Source organism: Sinocyclocheilus anshuiensis, unplaced genomic scaffold (genome assembly GCF_001515605.1).
Source record: "Sinocyclocheilus anshuiensis isolate Anshui unplaced genomic scaffold, SAMN03320099.WGS_v1.1 scaffold58, whole genome shotgun sequence".
NCBI classification, from domain to species: domain Eukaryota; kingdom Metazoa; phylum Chordata; class Actinopteri; order Cypriniformes; family Cyprinidae; genus Sinocyclocheilus; species Sinocyclocheilus anshuiensis.
The window spans coordinates 1,566,714-1,587,367 of record NW_015547688.1 but is presented as its reverse complement, the minus strand read 5'-3'; the positions used below and the strand labels follow the sequence as shown (position 1 = coordinate 1,587,367).

Here is a 20,654-nt window from a genome sequence, read left to right as displayed (position 1 = left end):
TGCTCAAGGGCACCTCAGTCGTGGTATTGAAGGTGGGAGAGAGCACTGTACATTCACTCCCCCCACCTACCATCCCTGCCGGCACGCGACTCGAACCCACAACCTTTGGGTTATGAGTCCGACTCTGCAAATTTATTAAAAATAAAAAACTTAAATGATTCCATTGAAAAGAACTGCCTGTAGAGCTCAGAAACAGGGTTGTGTCAAGCCACACATCTGGGGAAGATTTCAGGAAAAAATCTGCTTCATTGAAGGGTCACAAAAGCATGTAGTCTCTGTTACCCTTAATGGAAGAAGTTTGAAACAACCAGGACTCTTCCTAGAGCTGGCCTCCTCGCCAAACTGAGCAACTGATAGAAAAGGGTCTTGGTTAGAGTGGTGACCAAGACCATGATGGTCACTCATGGCAGAAAGCGGCATCCTATCTTTCGTTAGGCTTATTTTACAAAAGCACAAAGATTTGTTTTATTGTGAATGTACACAAATAAAGGCAAACCTTTTACAATTCCGATTATCTTTATGACTAAAAGGAGTAGCTTAGTTGCTTCCACTGTTAGAAGGAAAACATTCAAATGATTGTGCCGCATGCACGCACACAGTTAAGCATTGCTACCTTGTCAATGCAGCCTGTTCATTATCATAATACAATGCAGTCAGTCAAACATATGGAAAAAAACACACCGCTCAGTTTAAATATGTAGTAAAATCTGTGCCGTTAAGCGTTATCACCGTACCGCCGTGCATGATGTAATGCAAACCATTTAGTTTTACGTGGATATTGGAACGCGAGTGAAGTAGGCTACATAATCAATATTTTGGCATTCAAATACATCGTGAATACGGAAACATTTGATTTTGTGTCGAATGAGAGAAGCAACGTTGGTTTCAGTTTCGTTTTAGCCTAAATTAATTCGTTTTGGCTTGTCGTTTAGCTATAGCTTCTTATATTTTAAATTATTTTTCTTTTCTAAATACTGTTAATTGAAAGGATTTGTTGTGGAGTGAGGGGAACTAAAATAGCCTAGCTATGTTTACAGAGTTTATAATGTTTGTAAACATTTCGTGTCGGCATTAGGCCTATTTTTGAATTAAATAATAAAATGCGACTTAGACGCGACTTTTTTTTTTCCTCTAGAAAAACAAAATTATTTTATACGCGTAGCGTATTTCAACCATGCAGCAAACCTTTTTCAATATTTTGATAAATTACAAAAAATAAATGACTTTTTAAACCGTTTAACAGATTGTATTAATCGGTCAAAATTCTTCACAGTCGATTAACGGTTAAGCGGTTAAAATGAACATCCCTAGTGTCGACTATATTGGATCCGACAGTAATGTCGCAACACACAAGTGTGAGTAACTGTTTTCATTACGTAGTCACTATTGCTTTGTCTGTTATTACCGGGTGTGCCTCACACGTCCTGAAAATTAAAGCTGCGGGCTCTTTGATCACCCCCTGGTGGCTGGCTGCAGTACAGGTCATAAACCCCACCCTCTCCATGTAAAAGAATGGGACTTGAGTCAAAATAAAAAAATAAATTACGCTTCCAACACAATTTTTTGATTGTTTTGGTCATTTAAGGTAGTTGTTATCACGCTGATATGTTAAATTGTTCGTTTTTGTGATAAGTTTTATTTTAGCTAGTAATTTGATGCTATAAAAACGGGGAGTGTCGTTATAGTTGATTGAGTCTGCGGGAGTTTGGGCGGGAGTTTGATACTGCGGCTCCACCTCACGACACTACTGCGCAGACTCGGGCTCCAAACAAATCTCTACTGTGCAGACTCGGGCTCCAAATGATGTCATTTACTCAAGATGGCAGCGGCCATACTGAGATGCTTTGGCTTCACTTTTCTGTAGTGGAAAGAATAGGAGACGTGTTGTCCATCTTTTTTTTTTGTTTACAGTGTATGGTTATTACAGATCGTTTGATATGTACTGAGTATTTGTGTTTTTGACCTAAATCACAGCAGCTTGTTATCTATAAGGAATAGGGCTGTGTATTGGCAAGAATCTGGCGATACGATATGTATCACGATACAGGGGTTGCGATACGATATGTTGCGATACTGTTAACAAGGCGATATAGTGGGATATTTCTTATTTTAGTAATAGGATATATTTTTAGGAAAGCTGTCATAAAGAACACACCCCCATATGCCAACCTTAGCAATAAATAAATGAATATAAAATTATTTAACCAGAACACAGTGGGATCTGCATTTGCAATAATCAGTCCCTGTAACATTCAACGTTCTTGAACCACTTTTTGTGCAGTACGAGTAAAGGGGGGAAAATTAAAGTGCTTGCAGGATCCTTTAGTTAAATGTATATGTATTTTATACATATATATACATAAGAGCGAAGGCTCTTCACACGGGACGCGGCAAGCGGCAGAACCGAGGCGGCGCCCGCGCCACGGTCCCACGGTGGACGTTAAAAGCCCAAATTTCACCTTTCAACTTCAACTTTGTGCACCGAAACAGGAACTGGAACAATTTTTTCATCCTCCATTACTAGCAGTGAACTATATTAACGCTAACATTAGTGGCGTGCCCTAATGCTAGTATTTCCTGTCACTGTTTAAGTTCAGAGATGAAGACTGCCATCTAGCGGTCGGTATATAAACTCAAAACGAAACAACTGGCATGAATCTTGTATGATTTTTTTTTTTAAATATCGATATTCCATTTTTGAGAATTGATACAGTATCGCCAAACAAAATTAGGGCCGCCACTAACGACTATTTTTATTTAGATTAATCTATCGACTAATTAATCGATTAATCTAAACGATTAATTTACCACAAAAATCAACAATTTTACTTAAGAATATTTTATTAAACTATATTTTATTAAACCAAATGAAATCCAAATTTCTATGAAATCCTTTTTTTAAAGCAAAAGTAAAGTGCAACATAAAGTGCAAGAAGTGTCCATATCATAGTCCAAATTACTGAAATCAAAGTTCAGTATTATAGTGTAAGAATGACAACATATCCACGTGCTCTAGTCTACTAATAATAAAATTATAATTAAAAATTTTTTTTTTTTTTATAAAATCAATTAATTGGAGATGCTCTCAATTAATTAGACAGGCTTTTTGATTAATAAAATTTTATTTAACCATTAAAACAGAGTATAGAAAATGAAAATTAAACGGATAATAAAAAATAAAACGGATTTCATAGGGCCCTCTAATTATAATTATTTTTTTTGTGGTAATAAAAATAGATGTAAGTGAAAATAGCCTTTAAAATTACTTAAATACATATATAATAGCAATGAGGCAATAATAATTAGTTAAAATAAAGTATCAAAAGCAAGAAATCATATGGTTTTATTGAACAAAACTGTTAAAATACATAATGTATTATAAACAATAGAGCTAATGTACATTACGCATTAAAACAAAGGCCTGCAGAGGGCGCCAACAGCCTGACGATTGTTTTTACACATTATTGTGCGATCTAATACTTGTTTAATATTGACCAAGCACTATTTCATTCAAATGTCCACTTAATCTTTAATATTTGGCCATTTCTTTAGGACAGAAATGCTATAGCCACTGTAATTAAAAGAATATGTGGACATCAAAACGTGTAAACTCAGAGTGAGGGTTTGAGCTTTTCTTTTGAAACCACTATGTATTCTCCTGAGTTTGCGTAGATTTATAAATGATTTACCTTACAAATCTGATGAAATGGTGCATGTTGCGTTCCCAGATGAACGTTATAATAAACCCAAACTCACAACAACATGCAGCGATGGAGTTTGAGACGCTCCACACATGTAAATGATAACAGTTCCTGTGGAACTACTGTGAACGAAGCCGCTGTGTGACGCATGTACTTAACCTACACACATGTAAATAAAGCGCATATACTGTATTAGAACTGCATCGCATATAATTATTTAATTAAATTGTAGCTTTTGTGAATTCACAATTATGCTTAATTATGATTTTTAAATGGGTTTAATATATCATGCATCCTTGGGAAACTATTCTAATAGTCTAATAGGTCTAATAAGGTGTTTTATGGATTCTCGTCTGTGAAATGCGCCACTTCCGGTATTTTGCCGGTTAGTCGACGCGAGCAAAATGAAGTCGAGGATTTTAAAAAATCGAATAGTCGAATAAAATCGATGAATCGTGACAGCCCTAAACAAAATATCGCGATACTCACGTGTATCGATATTTTCTTACACCCCTAATGAGGAATGAATGTACACTGTCAAACATACACAACTGTTAGTCAATCACAGCAGTGGGCGTTTACTTCCGAGTCTACAATCCTCCATGCCTATTCAAACAGAGCGTTCTGATGAGGGGGGTTAAAAACAGGACAGAAAATAGCCTAATACGTCTAAATTATAATGTTTAGTTATAATGTTCAGTACAAAATAAAGAACAAAGGCAGTTCATGACCCCTTTAACATCGTTCTGATGTTAGTAAATTTGAAGTATTCTAAATTACTGGCCGCGTGCAGGAGGTTAGTCATTTGCATAAAACACGGACAAACCATCTCCATATAAAGGATTTCCGCACACGCTTTCATTACAGCCTTTCGTCACTCTCGTCAAACTTGCCGCTGCTTGCAGATGCGCTCTCGCCTATGAAAGCTTGTTTCCATCACAGAATAAAACATTTAAAAAAATAATTGCGACTTTCTCACAATTGACTTTTTTTAACTCAGAATTGTGAGATGTGAACTCGCAATTGTGAGATAAAAAGTCGCAATTCTTTTAAGATGTTTTATTCTGTGGTGGAAACAAGCTCCTCGTGCAATGCCAAGTGTGTCATTCTCACCAGTTCTCACAATAAGCACCTCATACATGCCAGCTGTACATGCGCGTATATCTAGCGTTATTCAGAGAAACCTCACAGCTGAACATATTACGCAGCTTTTCTCACTCTTCCACTGTATGTGATGGAATGTATTTGAGATTACATTAAATTGTATTATTTAATAATTATATTATTATAGAATTTATATATGGATAGTATAATACAATTAATGCAACATACTTCAACATAATTATAGTCGTGCTAGGATGAACTATAACTTAACACGATTATAAGGTCATACAGAGTTAAGTGCTTTTTGCGTACATATGGTTTCAGTTGTTCCTATATTGTTTTTGTAAATTTAGAATACATTTTATTACGAAATTTTGGGTGATTTGTTCTTAAAATCGTACGCAAGCTTAGTGAATGAGACCCATGGTGTCATTAACTGGTACTTTAATAATCTATTAGCCTATATTGTTGATCCCATGTAGTGTTGTGTGTATATATATATATATGTCGTTTTTTTTTTTCAATTTAGTCATCAAAAATTGTTTACTCCCATTTAACCCTTAGCAGGTTAATTTTGGACCCTGCTGTCACTGTTTCCTTTGCTCATTTCTGTTTTCCCTTTTGTTTTTTAATTCTCTATGGACCAGATAAACCTTTTAGCCAGCATCATTTTATGGCGGTAAGAGTTCATTTACATCAATATGATAAACACTTTCCTGAACATTCAGCTGTGCTCTTTGGTTAATCTCAGTTATTTGCTCTTTCAGCTAAGTAATAGCGACATGTCAGTGCCAACCAATCCACCCATCGGCATGGGTTTCAGCACATCCGATGGGACATTTATGCAGGATTATCCACCACAGTTAGACCTTGCCAAGAACCCACTTGCTGATACCCATGAATTTAAACAGGCCTGTTCCTCATGCTACATTAAAATTGGTAAGCGGCAGTCATGCAGGAGTGTTGCTAGGCAGTGTTTCCAGTGTATGACCTGAAGTTTTGCATTAGGTTCTTCATCATTTGATTGTATTTACAGGACCCGGAGTGCTGGATTACACTTACCTTCCAGAGGACCACAAATGCAAAAAAGATTTGCTTTTGGGAAGAACCGCACATTCTGAACTTCCAACATGGAAACTTATTCGGCTGAGACCCACTAAAAACCAGTACATGGGGCCTTATTATATTTGCAAAGGTAATTGCAGTGATCTCCTTTGAGGCTTTATTTTACAGTTTCACAGATTATTTACTAAAATACTCAAAAATTCTGCTTTATAGATGTGGCGATTGGACAAGAATGCCGGTATCTTGGCCATTGTACCTTTGCTTATTGCCAAGAGGAAATTGACGTGTGGACGCTAGAACGCAAAGGCTTCATCTGCAGAGAAAATCTGTGTGATCCTTATGGATCTAAACCTAAGATCAATTTGACTGTGCCCAAAATCTTACAGGAGCACCATGGGATATTTATGTTCCTCTGTGAGGTAAAACCGTGCCATTGTTTGAATGGCTTGCTTATTGTAGCTATGACTAACTAATCCATGATACAGCTGGAGGTCAGCTGACCAAAATAAATCAAGTTTATGATTAGCCCTTTTTCCTGTTGGAGATTTGTTTTTTAGCAGCTGATTGTCTCTCTTTAACACACCTCATTTCATCATTGAACTGGAATGACCGGTTTCCAAAGGAATGGATTTTTAGTTTCTCTGTTTGTTTTTCGTCATTGCTGAAATTTGCATTGGTTTAAGGTTTAAAGAAGCTGTACAGATACCTAACATGTGTGACTTGGTCTGTAGGTGTGCTTTGATCACAAACCCCGAATAATCAGCAAAACCAATAAGGACAACCCCAGTCTATGCTCTCACCCAGTGACAAAGCATGCATTTGAGGAAAAGAAGTAAGCATCTCTTCTTGTGAAGACATGTCCAAACACTAAAAGTGCAGATTCATGCTTTGCCGTGAATGCCGTTGGACTGAATTAATGACTTCATCTGACCAGATCAGGGCTGGAGTTTGGCTTAGGGTTACTTGCATGTAATTATGCATAATTGATTGTTGTTATAATAGGAGGTGCATGTAACGTGTAATAAGGACACCTTAAAATAAAGTGTTACTTGAATCTTGTGACCTGATTACAGTAGTCAGCATTTGAGTTGGATCAAAAAAGTTCATCAAAGTTGTCCTGAGACAAGAACGCATTTTGGTTTTAGGACAACTTTGATGAAAGTTTTCGATCCACTTCAAATGTTGACTACTGTATTAACTATGTCAGTGAATTAATACATTATCACTACATACAAATCTACAATTAGATGGTATTAATATGGTATGAAAAAGATCAATTATTCATAAAAACTATAAAATATTATGAATAAAATAAAGCATTTATGTGTATAAATGTGATTATTTTTAAGTAAGTGATGGTTTCTCACCCGTTTAAGCCATTTCAGAGCAAATACACTACAACATATACAGTCAAATATGCAGTTTAGCAGTCTTTATTTTTATTTGGTCTAATATTTTTGTATAAAGCCTTCTAGAGAGCCAGGTAGTGATGAGTTTTTTTATTTTTATAGTTTGTATTGCCTGGCCCTAGGTTAGACCTTTTTTAAAGTGATGTAGCATTAACACTCTTGTTTTTTCCCCCCCTCAGGTGCCTTGTACACTATTTAAGGGACAAAACCGTCAGGTACTCCAAAATCCGTCCATACTTCCCTCATTGCCAGATGGATCTGTGTAGGCATGAGGTACGGTACGGCTGCCAGCGAGAGGATTTCTGCTTTTACGCCCACAGCCTCATCGAGCTCAAAGTATGGATGATGCAGAGTGAACAAGGTGAGCTGCCGCTCGAGACTCATGAATTATCCGACATGAAGGCTGACAGGAAACGCTAACTGTTGTGTTGGGTTTGTTTCAGGTATCGCACATGAAGGTATTGTCCAGGAGTCGCAGAAATATTGGAATATGGATGCTGCTGTTCATTCTCAGGTAAAATTTATGCCTGCGTACTGATAGATAGTATACCTGCGAGAGATGTCTTATGTTATTTTTGTGCCAATCGCATAGGAGCTCCCACCGGTCCTGCTCAGATTTGGACCAGCTAACCTGAAGATGCAGTTTGTATGTGCTCAGTGTTGGAGGAACGGCCAAGTCAGCGAGCCAGACAAAAACAAGAAGTACTGCAGTGCAAAGGCCCGGCATTCGTGAGTCCAGCTCATATTATCCAGATCCTGGATCTAAAATCCAAATCCTGATTTTTTTGGGCGAACTTCCTTTAATTCACAAAACTGCAATTTTAAGTTCAATATTCTGATGACGTCTCTTTCTCTTTTCAGTTGGTCAAAAGAGAGACGGGTGGTTCTGGTTAGCTCTATTGAACGGAAAAAGTGGACTACAGTTCGACCTCTCCCAACCAAAAAGCCTATTCCTGCTCAGTTTGAAGTAGGTGTAATATTTTTATTTAATGCTTAAAACATTAACCCTCGTCTTTAATGCGAACTGAAATTGATGTTTTTTCAATACTGTCACTGTCTCTTGAATAATTGTTATTCCTGCATGTTTGCAGATTTGTATGCATGTGGCAGCTGGCAAAAAGTGTCAGTACATTGGAAACTGCTCCTTTGCTCACAGCACAGAGGAGAGAGATCTGTGGACCTTCATGAAAGATAACAATAGTAAGTTCACTATGCATCTAAGGCTACGTTTACACGACAACGATATAGTCAAAAATGGAAAAGTTTTTCCCTTGCGTTTTTAAAAAGTTTCACGTATACACGACAACGTTTTAAAAACGATTCGCATTTACACATATCCGCGAAAACTGCCAAAAACGCTGTATTATGTACGCCAGGCCAGTAGTTGCCGCTGTCACCTTGTTAGTAAACAGTACCTGTAGTGAAGTGACGATTATATGTTGTATATGATGCGTCTCCGCTGTTGGTTGTAATATTGGTGAAGTAATCCTCACTTTGCTGAAGAAGCGTTAGCTAACTCTTGAGCAGCAACAACAGTACCATGTACTCCGCCATTGTTGCGTATGTTTGTTCGCGCTTGCCTTTAAAATCGACACGTACTGCGCATGTCTACATACCTAACACGTACTACGCACGTGCATGACGTCACCATTTCAAAGATTCACGTTTTGGGTGTTTACACGGAAACGACAACGGTGGCGTTTTCAAAAACTTTCACTTTGAAACCCGTTTTCAAAAATACGCGTTTTCAGTCCCCATTGTCATGTAAACAAACAGGCAAAACACATAGAGTTTCCAGTTTTTGGCTGAAAACGTTGTCGTGTAAACGGCCCCTAAATGCATTACAGCCATTTAGGGACAATATATACATTCTGTTCAATTTGATTTGCAGAATCGTTGTTAAGTGTTTAAGTTTTGCTTTAGCTTAGCTTTATTGGTCATTATTTTCAGATGATGACAAACAATAGAGTGAGCAGTATTATGTAGTCTTTTTGTTTGTTTAAAGTAATGTTTAATATTACACCATATTAGGAACTACAGTCTATTTTATTAAGTATGACGTCTTGTCGCAATTTTGCGACTTTGGCGCTTAGAGGGTTAAAATATCCTAGCTTGCTCTTCCTCCTAATCAGCTTTCCTGTTCTGTTGATATCAGTCAATATTAACCAACAGTCCAATAGCTGTAAGCTTATTCATACACTACTGTTCAAATCTGGGGTTTATGAAAAAAAAATCTCTCATGGTCACCAAGGCTGCATTAATTTGATCAAAAATACAGTAAACATGGTAAAATTGTGGAATATTATTACTGTAGGGGAATTTACAGCTAAACCCAAGGACCAGGTAAGATGCATGAAGACCAGGAGTCAGAGATGCAATCAACTGAAGAAAAATAGTTGCAGTTTCATCAGCAGAAGTCAGCTTCAATACTCGCGAGGAGTTCATAGGCCACTCTGCACACACTCTCAACACAGCAGTAATTATAATCTAACAGAGGTGCCTAGCTAAGTTATGACTTGGGTAAAAATAATTCTGATTGGTTAAATCGTAGAAAAACGTGCAAAATCTTAACAGATGTGCATAAAGTTCAAAGCATATATACGAAGGTTTTTTAGGCAACGAGCGATTGGAGTTCACACGCAATGTGTCGCTCCCAAGATGTATATGTGGCACCCATGCATATGTCCATATGCGTATTCCATCCTGGGTGCTTTTTCTGAATCTTCCTGGAGACCAGTCCTGCACAGACAGATACTAACACACACACACACAGAATACACAACTTCAAGGCTGGATTGTTCAAACCCAAGCTCTAATCAGGAACTTACCCCAAACATCCTGATATGAAGTACTTTATCTCAGCTAGTGGTTTCAGAAAATATTCTTCATTATTTTCTAATGTTTAAAGGTGAAAAATAAATGAAATGCTTTAATTGTAAATTGATCCTGTAGATGAGAGGCCCTAATGTGCTGTACTGTGACCTAAGCTGTCATAGTAAGTTAGAAGAATAAATGTATGTTTTAATGTGTTGGGTGCTTTTCTCAAACCAAGGAGAGAGCAGATTCCAGTGAGAAGACATGTAATTCTACACTATTCAAGCTTCACTTGGGGAAAGTCTTTCAAATCATTTAATTTTTCGAAGAATAATATTAATCACCAACTTAATAAACCACAAAAGGATATATATAGCTAAGCTGAATTTTCAGCATCATTACTCCAGTCTTCAGTGTCACATGATCCTTCAGAAATCATTCTAATATGCTGATTTGCTGCTCAATAAACATTTTTGTTTCTTTCAATTTAACATAACACAGGTTGCCCAAAGTGCTTTACAATCACAGACTAACCACCAAAAACAAAACAGCTAGAATAGTATAAAAAACAAAAACCACACAAAAGTCACATAGCCATACACCCAGCAGGAGTCAAGACCCATCACAAAAACTCTGTTAAAAGTTGTGATTTCAGCATGGCTTTGAACACACGTAGTGATTTGGCAGATCTAATGGTGAGGGAGAGCTCATTACACAATTTTGCACTGGCTCTGGAGAAAGCTCTATCACCAATATATTTATAATTTGTCTTGGTGACACAGAAAGTGTTGCTTTTCTGATCTCAAGGATGTGGAAGGAGTGTATACTGACACCATACTGGACAGGTACCCTTCCCTGAGGCTAGATTATGTAGAGCCCTAGAATTATTTATAAGATCCTTGTTCTTCAAATGGATTAACTCGTATAATCACCCAGGGCCAGTTGTTCAAAAGTAATCTGATTGGATTTCGGCTATAGGATTGGATCAGATCTTAAAATTGAGTTGTTCAAAAGAAAAAAGTATTCTGAAGTTGAATTGGATCACAAAATCCAGTCTTGGTTTTGTTCTGGATCAAATCGTCAGTTTGTGTTAAAAGTTTTTTTTTTTTTTTTTTTTATAAAATTCATCCAAAAATTCCAACAGAATGGTGGATTTCATAACAGAAATGAAATTAAAACTTTTAAACTGATCCAAAAATACAACATATGTAACATTAAGCTACATCTGAAGCCTTTCAGTAGCCTACAGTAAATTAAAAAGAGGTTTTGGTGCCATAAAATAATCCCCAAATAGCTGTCAATATCAAACAAAAATATTATATTTAATTTAAAATGTCTTTTAAATCACTGTGTGTAAACTACATTGGTACAATCATCAGAGATAAACTGGAGCGAGCAGTTTTTTTTGTGTGAGTGCAATGCAAAACTTTCCTGAGAAAATGCAAAGCAGTGACACTTTCTTTCTTTCCATCTCATATTTTTTCCATCACTATGTCCCTTTAGGGGCTCCGTAAAGCACCAGATTTGGTAATCTGAAAAAGTGTGTATTTGGATTATTGTGATCCAATGCAGTTTTGCTTTGATAAACCAGCGGAAAATACAGATGGGTTACCTGATCCTGGATAGCAAAACATGGGATTTCCAAATCCAGATTATTCTAATCCAGTTTTTTTGAACACCTGGCCCTCAGTGCTGACTAGGGGTATGTGATATATATCGTCTGCGGTAATATCGTAATGGTTGTTTTAACGATGTGTGATTTGACATGATTGAGTATTTTGCAAAAACCATTCAAAACACCCCTACAGAGCGCACGCATACATTACGTGAAGTCTAGACTAGTGCGCGCGCATTTAGAGTGCATTTTCACTGCATGATTCAGTCTATTAAAATGCATTTAGAATGATCACAAATTCAAGACATGATGGCAGAACATGTATACGTTTATACCATTTCTTATAGTTAATAATCAATTTCACACGAAGAATGCCGTTTTTCTCCAAATATTACCATGATTACAAATGTGATATAGATTTTTTACAACAGTTCAATAAACAAGAAGTTAATTAAGAGACTTAGGTTTTAGACACTATATTGCCTGTTTTTGCTGTATTTCGACAACAAAAATAATTCCAAACAAAGTCTCACTTATTAACAGTGACTTGCTGCCACCTACTGGCGGGAAGAATATTAAAAACTTTAGGAGTCAGCTGTCCACGGCAGTCCTTAACGTACCAGCACAACAACACACTCAACAAAATATCGTCTAATTATCGTTATCGATAAAATCCCAGAAAATATCGTGGGTTTTTTTTTGGTTTTTGGTTTTTTTTTGGCGTTTTTGCATTTTTCTATGACAGGACAGTATAGATATGACAGGAAGTGAATGGGAGAGAGAGATGGGGGGGTAGGAAAGGGAAAGGTCCACGAGGCGGGAATCGATCTCGGGACACCCGAAGCGCAGCTGCGCCATGTCAGCGCGCTGCCCACAAGGCTATCGGCACCGACAGGGAGAGATATTCTTTTTTGTCAATATCGCACACCCCTAGTGCTGACAGATACTGATGTTGTGACTGATGTATCATGTATCCCTTATGTTTGTGTTTGTGTATGTAGTTGCAGACATGGAGCAGCTGTATGAAATGTGGCTGCAGTCTCAGAAGCTGGGCTGGAGCGAGGAGAGCAGCAGCAGCAGCGCTACACGAGAGAACGGCAAACAGATTCACATGCCCACGGACTACGCTGAGGAAGTGGTATGAAAACTTGAGCAGCATTCATATTTCCACACATCATTATCACGCTCTTCTTACGCTGACACAACCTTGCTCTATCTTAGAGTGTCCTCTACACATAGGCAAGGAAATTACAAAACGCTGACTGCCAAGAACAGCACACACACTCCAGGGCTCTGTTTTATCTCATGTTTGCATGCTTTTGTCTGTTCTGCTCTGTCTTGGACTACAGTTTGGTGTTTCAAGTAAAAATTGTTCCACTTAAAAATGCATCTCGACCTCTGCAGTGTGTTCCAGTGTGTTGTGCTCCCTCTAGCTGTTTAAACACTAAACGCGTCCCGTATGTAAAATGAATAAAGTAGAGCAGTGGTTTTCAATCCTGTTCCTCGGGACCCACTGCTCTGCACATTTTGCATGTCTCCCTTATCTGACACACTCATTTGAGTTCATGGAGCTCTTTCCTAATGAGCTGATGATTTGAATCAGGTGTGTAAATTAGGGAGACATGCAAAATGTGCAGAGTTGTGGGTGCCCAGGAACAAGTTTGAAAACCACTGAGGTAGAGTATAGCGAGTGAATATTAATTGTGAAATACAGATATTGCTTGGTAACCTTACTGGGAGCATTGTGTCGTAACTTAATAAATATTCATGAATCATGTTAGTTCGCCAGCTGATTAGCAAACACTCTTCAACTCAACATCTGTATTTCAGGCAGTGAGTTTGGCCTACTGGGCCAGATGTCAAATAATGCAATTAATATTCATGAGCAAAAAGTAAATTACAGCATACAGACTCTGAAAAAAAACATGAGGTGGTTCATGTTTAGCTTATAATTTGTATGAATATATTTAAAACATATGGTACATTATGCAGTACATAGCCATTTTAAATGATTGACGGTTTCATCAATATTTGAATGTTCATCAACTAATAATGCTTCGAGTATTTATATAATGTTTGTTAATGACTAATAGAATTTATTCAAAAAAAGAAATTATGAATATACACTATCATTCAAAAATTTGGGATCAGGAAGATTTTATTAATTTTTTTTTTTTTATTTGGCAAGGATCAATTATTTGCGTTACTGTCACTTTTGATTAATTAATGTTACAAAAGATTTGTGTTTCAAATAAATGCAGTTCTTTTGAACTTTCTAGTCATCAAATAATCCTGGAAAAAAATGCATTACGGTTTCCACAAAAATATTAAGCAGCACAACAGTTTTCAACACTAACATGTTTCTTGATCAGCAAATCAGGACATTAGAATGATTTCTGAAGGATCATGTGACACTGAAGACTGGAGTAATGATGCTGAAAATTCAGCTTTGCAACTCGGGAATAAATTACATTTGAACATATATTCATATAGAAAAGTTTTTTTTTTTTTATTATTATATATTTCATAATATTACTATTGTACCATGTTCTTGGTCAAATACATGTAGTGTGATATTGATATACGTATATATCATTATATATATATATTTTACACATTTTCTTTTCTAAAAGTGACTGAACATTCCTGTTCTGAAAGTGAATGCATTCCTCAATCTCTAAATGCTGTTTTATCAGGCTGGCAACCATTGCTGGTTGTGTGGGAAGAACTGCAACAGTGATAAACAGTGGCAGCAGCATATCACCTCCGAGAAGCACAAAGAACGAGTGTTCAACTCCGAGGACGATCAGAACTGCTGGCAGTATCGCTTCCCCACAGGAACCTTCAAAGTCTGCGAATGGTCAGTCTTAACACCACTCATATCACATTAACCCTTAACAGCCGTCGCTGACAGATTGGTTTCTGCTCGCTCCAGGTTCCTCAAGGGCACCTGCACGGAGGAGGAGCTTTGTAAGCTGGCACATGGAGATGAGGAGCTGAATGAATGGATGGACAGAAGAGAATTCCTTTTGATGAAACTTGCAAAAGCCAGAAAAGATCACTTGATAGCACCAAACGATAATGACTTTGGCAAATATAGTTTTCTGCTTAAAGATATTAAGTAATGTTTTAATTAATCTGAATCTGTTAAAGCAGGGTGTTCTGGAACTATGATGTCTTGAGTTCAGTATTGAATCGGGCGAGTGTGGTGTGGCTCTCTCCGGAGAAGGAGGACATCCTCCTCCTCCTGGGTTTTCACGGAAAGCACAGAGCTGGCCTTGTGTTCAGAGTAATCACAGCTTTGTTGCTTTTATCACCGGTTAAAAATAAACGCACCATCACCTTTTATGTTTCTTTTATTAAATAGCACACAGCAGATCACCTTTCAGGAACTGGATTTTGCTCTTGGAACCCAACGCAGAAGGCAAGAACTAGCGCATCTGAGATTCCCCGTGTCAAATTCCCGCCTTTTTTTATTTTTATTTTTATTTTTATTTCTTACCCGCGGTTTGTTTTGGAATGTTGGGTCCTGAATCTGTTATTCTACATCCGCACCGAATTGCTTTACTATGTTGTGTGGTTGCTGTGTTAATGCCTATTGGTATTATATATGAACCAACATAAACACAATAAAGTCGTATTCTTTTCAGTGTCTGTAGTTCCTGAAAGTAAAACGGCGAGGGAAGTAATACCATAACAGTGTATTAACGAAAATTGAAAACAGAGATTGGCATGCTGTAGTAGGCGAAATATGTCAAGGCTTGTTTTATCCACTAGAGAGAGACCGAATAAGTGATAACATGCCAGCTGCACTTCTGTATCTTAATAAGTGCATTATGGGCTGGATCTGCTGTGCATTCCCTGTAATAAGTATTTCGTTTTATTTCAATTTAAATGCTTGTTTGATCTAATAAAACTGGTGTATGCTAGTGTCTTTTTTAAGTAATTATATTCAGCAAGCATGTGTTTAGTTAATCAAAGCAGTAAAATGACAGTAAAGATGCTTACAATGTTACCATTGATTTCTGTTTCAAATAAATGCTGTTCTTGAGTGGCAAATCAGTATATTAGAATTATTTCCAAAGGATCTTGTGACCCTGAGACTGAAGTAATGATGCTGAAAATTCAGCTTTGCCACCCCAGAAATAAAATGAATTTTAAAATATATTCAAATAAAAAGTAACGTTTAACTGCAATATTTCACTTTTTTTTCTTGTTTTTAAATTAAAGCAATGCTGTCTTGGTGAGCGTTTTTCTTTTCTTCAAAATCTTAAGTTAAAAATTTGATGCACATGCTTACAAATGTGTGGCGTTTTCTTCACAGTTCTGCACTGCACATAATGTGGTTTGCGTTCATCTGAGCTTGTTAGATGCATCTAAAGTGTCCCCATCTGCCTTGTGTTGTTATACACGAGCAGCGATTACAATAAATTACTGTGGTCATCTTATAGAGCTCTAACTTTAGAAAAAAAAACTTTGCATTAGGTCTAAATAATTGAATTAAGCAGGTCATCATTAATTTTTTGGACCAAAAACAGGAAGTGTTTCCAACACCAACACAAACCAGTATGACTAATACATGCCATACCCTGAAACTAGGGGAATTTACTGGGTTAACTTATGATGCTGTAAGAAAACTGTCCATAAATGCTGATCACTAATGCATAATATTTAAAAAAGTTAACAGAAGAGTTAGGACTTGCATTTAAAAGTTGCAAATGCACATAAAACTCACAAGCAGGCATTTGCCTAGTAACAGGTTTTATTGTTCAGTACAGTCAAACACTGGACAGACACACTGGCTGGAGTGACATAAGCTATATATTGAGCGCTTTACTCATAAAAAGTTGCTTTTCTAAAATATGCAGATTAAATTAACATGCATGTACTGTCCTTGTTTATTTCTGTATATTGAACAGCACACAATACACACACAAAAAAAAATCTTGTATGACTTCAAATGTATGACAGAACCCAAAACATCAATGAAATCATTTCAGCTGCATTTTCAGGCTTCATCTACCTCCCTATATGCCTGACTGTTGATTTTGCCCCTAAAGACAACATTTGCATGAATACTGTATAAAAATAAATAATTTCTCTTGCATCTAAAGTGTCCCCATCTGCCTTGTGTTGTTATACACGAGCAGCGATTACAATAAATTACTGTGGTCATCTTATAGAGCTCTAACTTTAGAAAAAAAAACTTTGCATTAGGTCTAAATAATTGAATTAAGCAGGTCATCATTAATTTTTTGGACCAAAAACAGGAAGTGTTTCCAACACCAACACAAACCAGTATGACTAATACATGCCATACCCTGAAACTAGGGGAATTTACTGGGTTAACTTATGATGCTGTAAGAAAACTGTCCATAAATGCTGATCACTAATGCATAATATTTAAAAAAGTTAACAGAAGAGTTAGGACTTGCATTTAAAAGTTGCAAATGCACATAAAACTCACAAGCAGGCATTTGCCTAGTAACAGGTTTTATTGTTCAGTACAGTCAAACACTGGACAGACACACTGGCTGGAGTGACATAAGCTATATATTGAGCGCTTTACTCATAAAAAGTTGCTTTTCTAAAATATGCAGATTAAATTAACATGCATGTACTGTCCTTGTTTATTTCTGTATATTGAACAGCACACAATACACACACAAAAAAAAATCTTGTATGACTTCAAATGTATGACAGAACCCAAAACATCAATGAAATAATTTCAGCTGCATTTTCAGGCTTCATCTACCTCCCTATATGCCTGACTGTTGATTTTGCCCCTAAAGACAATATTTGCATGAATACTGTATAAAAATAAATAATTTCTCTCACTTCCTTCTTACATGTACAAACAGCAAACACTGTGATATCACAAAAACATTCGGAATTAATGAAACAAAAAATAATACTATGAAGGAACAGGTTAAAAACTCGAGACAATGACTTTTCAGTATCCAGTTATGCATTAAGCCATCTATAAAAATAATATCTAAACTTTCAAATGACTTCTCGCGATGTAGAAATGTGCTCAACCACGAAAAACGAACGCCTCTGGGGTCACAATAGTATAATAAAAAGACCTCAGTCATTGGCTTTCGTTCTTATAGTGGTTTCCTAGCAGGTTTAAACCAGAATCAGCAAACGCACTTTACAAAATCAATTGTATGTCACATTAAAGATAAAAAAGTGCTAATGAAACCATGATTCTAAACATGTCTAAATATAATGTAAGAGCTTTCAAAAGCCAGTTTACATCATTTGGCAAGTTATGGTATCCTGAAGTGCTTATTTGTAATGAAAAACATGTTTCTTTTGTATTGCAATTCAACAGTTAAAAATAAAGGTTCAAAAAGGGAGTTTTCACAGCAATGCCATAGAAGAGACATTTTTTGTCGTCCCCCCCCCCAAAAAAAAAACAGTGTGAACAATTCTTAAAGGAACCTTTTGTGGTATGGAAAAATTCCATGGATGTTAGAGGTTTTTCATGGAACCATAGTTGCCCATAAAGAACCTTTATTTTTAAAAGTAAATGGAATGAACTGGATGAACGCTTCAAAACTATCTAAAACTTTGACATGGTTTTGAAATCGGTCCATTAAAATTCATGTCGAATTTCTTAATCCAAGAGCCAGCTCTGGATGAAAAAAACTAAGTAAATACACCACCAAAGAAATCAGAATCATTTTGATTTCGCTTCAGAATGCAGTTACGGCTTTACAAACAGCATTGCACAAAACGCACACAGTCGTCGATTTCACATTATAGCAGGGCTCTACCACCACAAAATGGGCGGGGAAAAAAAATCAAGTCAAAGCAACTAGACAACTGCATGCACTAGGTTTGTCTCTGTTCACTTCAGTGTTGATTGACACTGTAAGGTTTAAAATTCTTTAAGACTGACGGAGTCTGCAAACACGACACAGTATGCATTGTGAAGGGAGATGAGAGGACTTAGGCGTGGCTCTCGGTGCCGTTAGGGGTGAGCTTGGTCTTGTGCTCCACCCGTGGGCCTTTGGCCGAATACTGGACCAGCAAGAAGGGCTCCTTGGTTTCACCTTCACCGACAATGCTTTCCTCGTCTTCAGACTGACTGATGCGCTGCAGCCGCAAGTAGCACCAACAACCGAGAATTAAAGCCCCCAGTGCGGCAATGGCAATGAGTATTACAATAATTGTGACGACCCCGGTGGTGGGGCTATGGTCCGTGATGGACATCCTGTCAGTCAGGAGAAGTTCAACCACAGGGCCTTCAAAATCCACGAGGCAGTTCTGCAGAGTTCTTGTAGGTCTGGGCTACATCTGAAAGACATAAGAACCAGGATTATTCCTCAATAAGCACAAATTCTGAGAAACTTCCTGAACATTTCCTCACTCGAGATATTAAACGGTTTCAAAACACTGCTTTATGAAGCATCGAAACCTTTGCAAATCATTTCTTTCAAAGCACTTATCGAACCGCCAGAGTCGTGTGATTTCAGCCATCTAAGCTTTGTTACTGTTCAGAAATGTCTCTAATAATCTCTGTAAACACCTGAACCAGTTTCTATATTGTTTTACCTACATTTGTGGACATTTTAATGATGCATTTGTATAATAAAAAGCAAGTGTGACAGTTAATACATTCTTATTGGCCTGATTAACCAAGCTCTCCATAAATCAGACAAAACAAACCCTCTTAATAATAACGCATATGAATGGTATTAGGCCTACATGATTTGTTAATAGTATTTAACAGATTAAACTTCCAATAAAACACTTGCAATTGGTTTGTAAAGGGTGTTTTTAAGCATGTTGGCCTGAGTTTTCGTGTGGGGTTTCCAGCGTTTAAAAACGGTGAATCGTTTTTCTCAGTAATTGGTTCACTTGATTCGAAGTTTCGGAAAGCTTCCTTTCTCCCATCGTTAGTTCTCACTCATTCTTGAGAAACAATTTCATACAGCTTTACCAGCCATCACTGCTCAGGTCATGGTTCCCTTCATTAAGCCACAGGTTATGCAACGCTGTAAGCATCTTGGCGAAGACTTTTCATCTTGCCCACGCGCCAGAGTGTTAACGTTAAATGCGCTCGTGCTTGAATTGATCCGGGAGGCACGAGGCCCTTCCGCTGGCACTAACGCGAAGCTCGCTAAAACGCGTTACGACGTTAATGCAACACACAGCTAACTATCTACTGCAGCAAGTATCGTTCCAGTCGTTTATTTTTTATTTTTGCCCAAACGGAAAGACAGCATTCGTTTGCTCCCAAAGAGTAGCGATTTATATGCGCTCTACACAAGCCCTGAATGGAACAGACCGTATTTTCTGAACAATTACTGATACAAAATGAAGAAAAAGGACCATTTAAAGTGAAGCTTACCAAAACCAGGCCGCTTTTTATATCAAAGAATAACGCTTATGTACGTTCTGCAAACCATTTCGTGCAGTGGCGCGAGTTGACAGCTGCATAAACACTCCGTCTGTCTCCAGTGATCCAGCTCTTATGTTATATACAGTAACAAGCCAGTCGCTTACATTTCTAGCCCAAGCAGATACATGAATAAATAAATATAGCTTGTCACTGTACAGGAAATGAGATCACGCGTGAAAAAAGGGAAATATCCAATCAAATAGCCTAAAAGCAATGCTGTTTTGATCAGTAGAGGAGGTGCTCTGACAGGCGGATGTGGTACAGATTGTCTTCCTATGCGTGACATTTGTTCTGCATTCACAGACAAATGGAAAGAGATTAATTTGTGTATTTGTTTGTGAATATGAAACATTGCATATTGCTAAATCTCCCCACCTACAGACACGCCCATGTTTTGCACTGATCGATCAGTTCTGCATTTCATGAACAGTTAATGTTCTCCCATTGTGCAATTAAAGTACAGTATGTGCAATAACCTTATACTTATTTATCACCCTAAACCCTAGTACATCCCTACAACTTATTTTATTTTA

At 37.3% G+C, this 20,654-nt stretch overlaps 2 protein-coding genes across 3 annotated transcripts in view; one reads left to right on the top strand and one right to left on the bottom strand.

The window, feature by feature from the left end:
• The window catches only part of LOC107703382 (zinc finger CCCH domain-containing protein 7A-like), a 23,854-nt gene extending 8,497 nt beyond the window's left edge, over window positions 1–15,357 (top strand). The window contains exons 11-23 of the mRNA XM_016505988.1: window positions 5,453–5,484; window positions 5,573–5,744; window positions 5,842–6,000; window positions 6,084–6,289; window positions 6,602–6,702; window positions 7,459–7,640; window positions 7,723–7,793; window positions 7,872–8,008; window positions 8,141–8,246; window positions 8,371–8,479; window positions 12,710–12,846; window positions 14,405–14,568; window positions 14,644–15,357. Of these exons, the coding sequence (XP_016361474.1) occupies window positions 5,453–5,484; window positions 5,573–5,744; window positions 5,842–6,000; window positions 6,084–6,289; window positions 6,602–6,702; window positions 7,459–7,640; window positions 7,723–7,793; window positions 7,872–8,008; window positions 8,141–8,246; window positions 8,371–8,479; window positions 12,710–12,846; window positions 14,405–14,568; window positions 14,644–14,833 (1,766 nt within the window). The 3' untranslated portion in view covers window positions 14,834–15,357. The remainder of the gene's footprint in view (window positions 1–5,452; window positions 5,485–5,572; window positions 5,745–5,841; window positions 6,001–6,083; window positions 6,290–6,601; window positions 6,703–7,458; window positions 7,641–7,722; window positions 7,794–7,871; window positions 8,009–8,140; window positions 8,247–8,370; window positions 8,480–12,709; window positions 12,847–14,404; window positions 14,569–14,643) is intronic.
• Window positions 15,358–18,110: 2,753 nt separating this feature from the next.
• LOC107703342 (stannin) lies at window positions 18,111–20,438 on the bottom strand. Of its 2 annotated transcripts, none has more exons than XM_016505930.1 (2): window positions 20,071–20,438; window positions 18,111–19,013 (listed from the first exon to the last, which is right to left on the bottom strand). In XM_016505930.1, the coding sequence occupies exon 2, from the start codon at window positions 18,927–18,929 to the stop codon at window positions 18,666–18,668; it is 264 nt and encodes an 87-aa protein (XP_016361416.1). In that variant the 5' UTR covers window positions 18,930–19,013; window positions 20,071–20,438; the 3' UTR covers window positions 18,111–18,665. The 2 variants fall into 2 exon arrangements, with proteins under 2 accessions (XP_016361416.1, XP_016361417.1); XM_016505931.1 differs by lacking the exon at window positions 20,071–20,438 and adding an exon at window positions 19,660–19,955.
• Window positions 20,439–20,654: the final 216 nt, after the last annotated feature.